Source organism: Cavia porcellus, unplaced genomic scaffold (genome assembly GCF_034190915.1).
Source record: "Cavia porcellus strain 051 isolate PalLab524CR breed Dunkin Hartley unplaced genomic scaffold, mCavPor4.1 scaffold_8, whole genome shotgun sequence".
Taxonomy (NCBI): Eukaryota; Metazoa; Chordata; class Mammalia; order Rodentia; family Caviidae; genus Cavia; species Cavia porcellus.
In genome coordinates, this window is record NW_026947491.1 from 21,950,657 (window position 1) to 21,956,502 (window position 5,846).

The 5,846-nt window shown below is 42.4% G+C and overlaps 1 gene segment (V, D, J or C); it reads left to right on the forward strand.

Annotated features, from left to right (window-relative positions):
- Positions 1-1,560: 1,560 nt before the first annotated feature.
- LOC101787305 (Ig heavy chain V region 3-6-like) lies at positions 1,561-2,056 on the forward strand. The segment is given in 2 exon segments: positions 1,561-1,641; positions 1,725-2,056. Coding segments are annotated over 2 exon segments (378 nt in total).
- The last annotated feature ends 3,790 nt before the right edge of the window (positions 2,057-5,846 follow it).

Sequence of the window (5,846 nt, forward strand, 5' to 3'; positions counted from 1 at the left end):
AAAGACGTCCATGAAAATTTGATGAAATATAGTAAGATCTAACCACTTTGCTTTGATTTAGAAATTATGTGCATCTATATACTGAGTGTCTTGCCCTCAAAGCTCTTCAATATGATGAGCATTGTCAGTCTTGTAGGAATTCATTAAGTGGACCTCAACTCTCCATTCCTGGAGAAGAATGTCACTGTCAGATCTCTCATATGTCCTGAAGATGTTGCAAGTAGTATAGAAATATGGAACAAAACAGTTTTAAAAACAGAGGGAAGTCATTGTGCTCTGGAACTGAATTTCTAAGGATGATGAGAAGAAGAATGGAGCCACAAAACAGGGGTGCTGGTACATACACACATTGCCAGCAAATGGAAGTCTTTAGAGATAGAATCACAAGATCAAGACTAAGATGAACTTAAAATTGAAACCCATCTTAATAAGCTGGGTGTGGTGGCTCATGCTTGTAATCCCAACACTCGGGAAGCTGAGGCAGGAGGATCGTTGCGAGTTCGAGACCAGCCTAGGCTACAAAGTGAGCTCAAGGCCAGCCTGAACTGGACAGTGAGATCCTGTCTCAAAAAGACAAAAAAGACCATCTTAATAAAACAAAACAAAGCAAATATATGTTATGAGTAGGCGTGGGGTCACAACCTTGTAATTCTGGCCCTCAGGAGGAAGAGGCAGGAAAAACACCACACATTCAAGGTCAGCCTACTGAATAAAAGTTTAGCCTCAGAGCCTGAAGTACAAAGTGACATCCTCTTTCATAAAAATGATCCAACAAAACGAATGTGGATACAACATGATTAGCAAGTGGCTGTTCAGGTTGAATTTTAGGGATATTGTTATTGTAGGGATGGTGTCCATAGTACATTGTTGTTCAAAAACGGACAAGTATAATGAGATAAACTTCTGGAATTTAGGGATACAGAGAACAAAAAGAGAAGCTGAACCTAAATAGTAACTAAACAAGGTTATGTGGGGGGGGACAGGACACAACACAGACCCCTCTTCCCAGATGATTAGAAACTTCTCTGTGAGGTGAGCACAGAACTCGCAGCCTTATTTCTGCTTTCTGTTGCCTCTGCTCAGGTGGGACTTGGATCACAGGAAGTCTTAGAGCAGGAGGCACGTGGACCTCTCCTGACAACAGAAATGACAGTGAAGGAAACTCTCAGGCAGCATGGATGGTTCCAAAGGCAACAAGTCAGAGAGACAAAGAGGGACCTGTGCTCATGTTAGCTCTGCAGCAGCAGCAGAGGCTGGATGGGTAAAGACTGAGCCTGGGGCGAGAGTCAGGAGAAGAGGCTGGAGGACACCAATCTGGGATTAGGAAGGTGGGGTCTTCATTGTCCTGCTTCCACCACTGCACTGAAATTAGCTTTTCACATATCACAGACATCAACCCATCTAGAATTCCGAATAAGAGGTAGCACAAAAGCACCAGAAATGTCTTGAACTCAGTGTCACCTTCAAATAGGAAGTGTGCTGTCTGTATGCAAATATAGGCTCCATCTCTAGATTCATAATCTGCTTGTGGGATGTGGGAGCTCACAACTCCATCTCCAGACAGGGCTGTGGTCTCTCAGGAAGGCAACAAGAAGATGAGACTGCTGGGTCTTCTCCTGTGCCTGATGACAGGTCCTCATGGTAAGTGTCCTCAGTGCAAGACTTGTGTCCTTGGGAATGTTATGAAAGCTGGTGACTGACTGGATGGTTTTTATTGTTTTCAGATGTCCTGTCCCAGGTTCAGCTGCAGGAGTCAAGGCCTGGTCTGGTGAAGCCCTCACAGAACCTGTCCCTCACCTGCTCAGTCTCTGGACTCTCTATCACAAATAGTCATTACTGGTGGGACTGGATCCGTCAGCCCCCAGGAAAGAGCCTGGAGTGGATGGGGGTGATAAGCTATGATGATAGCACTGGCTACAACCCATCTGTTAAGAGCCGCATCTCCATCTCCAGAGACACAGGCAAGAACCAGTTCTTTCTGCAGCTGACCTCTGTCACCACAGAGGACACAGCCATCTATTACTGTGCAAGACACAGTGATTTGATGGAAGTGTGAGCCCGGACATAAACCTCCCTGCTGGGAAACCAAGGACCTGCAGGGGGCATGCTGCACACACTTACTATAAGGAACCAACTTCACAGTAGAGGTAGGGGAAAGTCTGGGGATTTTCTCTGCATGTGAATAGCATCTCCATACTGGCACAGGTACAGAGTTTGATGGGCTCTTTAATGTCATTGGTCCTAAGTGTTATGTTTTTGTGGAGTCAGGCTTTGTTTCCCCATCTATTTGATTATGAATTGCACAATAAATTTTTCAATGAATCTGTTATTCACAACTCAACTGACTACACAGCCTCATTTTTTTATTGTAGAAACTTTTAACGATAAAAATTATTTCTGTTGACTGGAAGTCTGCCTTCCATCCTCTAATGCATCTGCGTGGCATTTCATCCTGAAGGCACTTTCCAATTCTGTTCATGTAGAGACTTACTCTGAATGCCTGGATATAACTGTGTGTGTTGATCTGAGTGTTTTCCTGTCATTGGAGCTGTTCATGGCAATGTAGGGCGATGCCTTGGAGAGCTATGGTAGATTCTATTGTTGAGGGGCCTCTCTTGGCATCTCATTGGTAAAGATCATCACGCTGTCACACATCTTGCAGTAATAGGGTACTGCCCAAGCAGGGTTTATTAGGACCTAGCATCAGTAGTAGTGAGTCTCAGAAACTCTCATGGAATGTCTTAAATATCATGTCTATTTGCACTGCAAAGTGAATTTTCAGGATGGATCTAGGAGGCTATTGTGGACATATGAACCTGCGTTGAAAAAGTGTGGAAAGATATGAACTATTAGGGCCAGGGGTTTAGCTCAATGACATATGTGCCTGCCTGGCAAGCACAAGATTGTGAGTATGATGCCCCATACTGAAAACAAAAAAAGATGTTTGAGGAAACTGGTTTCAACACTGAACAGTTTTTCTTTGAAGTTATTTCATAATTGATGCATGCAAATTTTACATTTCTTGAGAGGTTTGGGGAGTATCAAAGATGGTGGAGATAACAACTGGCTTCAGAAGCTCCCTGAGATAGTCAACTTAGAATTCAACATAATACAGAGTGGGGAGCCCCAAACAGAGGGAAATGAATTCTCTCATCCCAAGAAGAAATTAAGGTGACTTGCCGACCATCCGAGGTCCTGCAGCAAGTGGCCGACGCCATGACTTGCTGGTGTCCCACCGCTACTTGCCGAGGTCCCACTGTGACTTGCCAGGGGCCCATCATGACTGCCTGGGGTCCCGCCACAACTGCCTGGGGTCCTGCCGTGACTTGCCAAGCTGTCCAAGGTCCCGCTGCTTCGACTCACTGGGGGCACAGTTACATTAAGTTCAAGGGTCAGCAAGCCGAACAGAGAGCTGAGTTGGCAGGGACCCTACATCAACCTATGGTGAGTGATGGGAGTGGACCATTCCATAAATAGGGGGCTCCTGTGGGGGGACATGCTGGGACCGGGCAGGACTGGCAAGTACCAGGGGCAGCAGTGACTTCAGTCAATTGTTCCTTTCGCAATGGGATTGGTGGAGTGAGCTAGGCCTAGGTCACATGACCCTGCTGAGACCCAATAGGTTATATGAGGTCAAGTCCCTGCAGTGGTGGCACACACTAACCACACTGGCCCAGTGGGGCCTCAGAGGTTTGGCTGGTCCGGAGGGGAGGTGGCACAAAGTAATACAGTAGTGCAGGCCACAGCAGCTTGACTGATCTGGAGGGGAGGGGCCGGCATATGCTGTCCCTGTCTGCAACTCACTAGTACACTGCATTGGGAAGGGTCATCTAGCCAGCGTGCTTTGGAAGAATTGTAATCAACAAAGAAAGAAACTGGGGCCTCCTGGAAGAAGCAAAAAAGATGGGAAGAGGAAGTAACAACAAAAAGTTCCCAGCCACAACCGTGAGAACATTGACCCAGGGCAGGTAAATACAAAGGAGAATGAGAACAGCAAACATGCAATATCAAACACAGTGCCAGGGGACATAAAGAGATATATTCGGGACCTTATAGATGAGTTCAGAAGTGAAATATTTAGCCAAATAAAGCAAGATATAAAAAGATTAATAAAAGAGATACTGAGCACCCCTCAAGCAGACACAGATGGAAGAAGGGAGGAACTCAAACATAGGAGAGAACCATTTGGTGAAGAATATAAAAAAAACTATAGAATACATGAAGCAGATTCAAAGAGATCACCAGGAAATTAAAAACTCTATGGAATGATGGCAAATCAGCTTGAAAGTAACTAAGGATAGATTATCCAAACTGGAGGACAATTTTGCAATATGGGAGTATGAAAGGGAAAACTTTTTTAAAATCACAAGGAAACAAGCAGTAACAATACAAAGGCTAGAAAATGACAAAAGGATCTATAACTTGAGAATAAAGAATGTGAAGGAACAAGAGACATTGTTGATAACCATTGTTGATAACCTTGTACTCTGTTTTATATCATGTGCTATGTCTATCCTTGGTTTTGACTGACAGCTTTGTTTTGCCATATTTGACTTTATTCTCTCCCCCCCAAAAAAGTAATAAGAACTAAGGAGTAATAAAATCCAAAATGTGTAAATTTTGTTGTAAAAAAGAGAGGGGGAAAAAAAGAGCTCTAATGGATATAACAGCAAGTGTGTTTAGGGGTGTTAAATAGCTGACTATATTAATGTTTTTGGATCATTGAACACAGCTGTTTGCAGTCTCTCTGTTTGAATGTCCACTTTGTATTCTTTGATACTGTGATTTGGGCAACTATTTCTAAGATGATAATATGTAATCTATTAACAGGTGATTTCTTACTGTTTTTTTTTTTGTAGTTCTGTATTATGTGTACCCTTACACCGCTTTGTTTTGTTTTGTGTTTTTCTCTTTTTCCTTTTAAATAAAATTTAAAAAAAAAGAATGTGAACAAAGAAGCTGGGGTACAAATGAAGGAACTACAAAGGTTATTCAGAGAAATAATTAAGGAAAACTTCCCAAACATAGGAAAAGGAAATGATATTCTGATATATGAGGCATACAGAACTCCAGCCACCTACAACTAAAACAGAGCTACACCCAGGCATATAATAATCAAGATCCTAGAAATTCAATATAAGAACAGACTATTAAAAGATATTAGAGACAAGAAACAGATAACCTACAGAGGAAGGCCTGTCAGAATAATGGCAGACTTCTCGACACAAACCATCAAGTCAAGAAGAGCCTGGAGCAAAATATTCCAAGCCCTGAAAGAAAATAACCTCCAGCCCAGATTGATATGCCCTGCTAAACTGTATCTAGAAATTAATGGAAAAACAAGATGCTTCCAAGACAAAGAGGACTTGGGAAATTTGCAACCACCAATCTAACTCTACAGAGAATACTGCAGGGCATTCTAGAGAGAAAGAAAAGTACTAGGATTCCAGGAACAGTGGCAGAGAGGCCTCAATGAATGGATCAGAAAATATAATGAAGAAGATAAGCAGACAACTGATGGCAAACAAGAGCATAACAGAAATGAGGCAGAGAAGATTTTATTCAAAACTGATATGGTTGATAGTATCAAGTCTGAGTATAGGCAACTACACTGAAGATGACAAGACTCAATGATACACATTCTGGTTTGATAACTGCCAGTTTTTGAAGTTCTATACTATTTACAAAGTTGTGCTTTTATTAATATTATGTACTGATATATTCAATTATACTATTCTGATGATATAGCCAATTCTTTTGGAGATAACAAGAGATAACACAGGAACTATCGTAGAACGACTTGTACAATGGTCTCATATGTTTATTTCACTTTATGCGTTTATAGG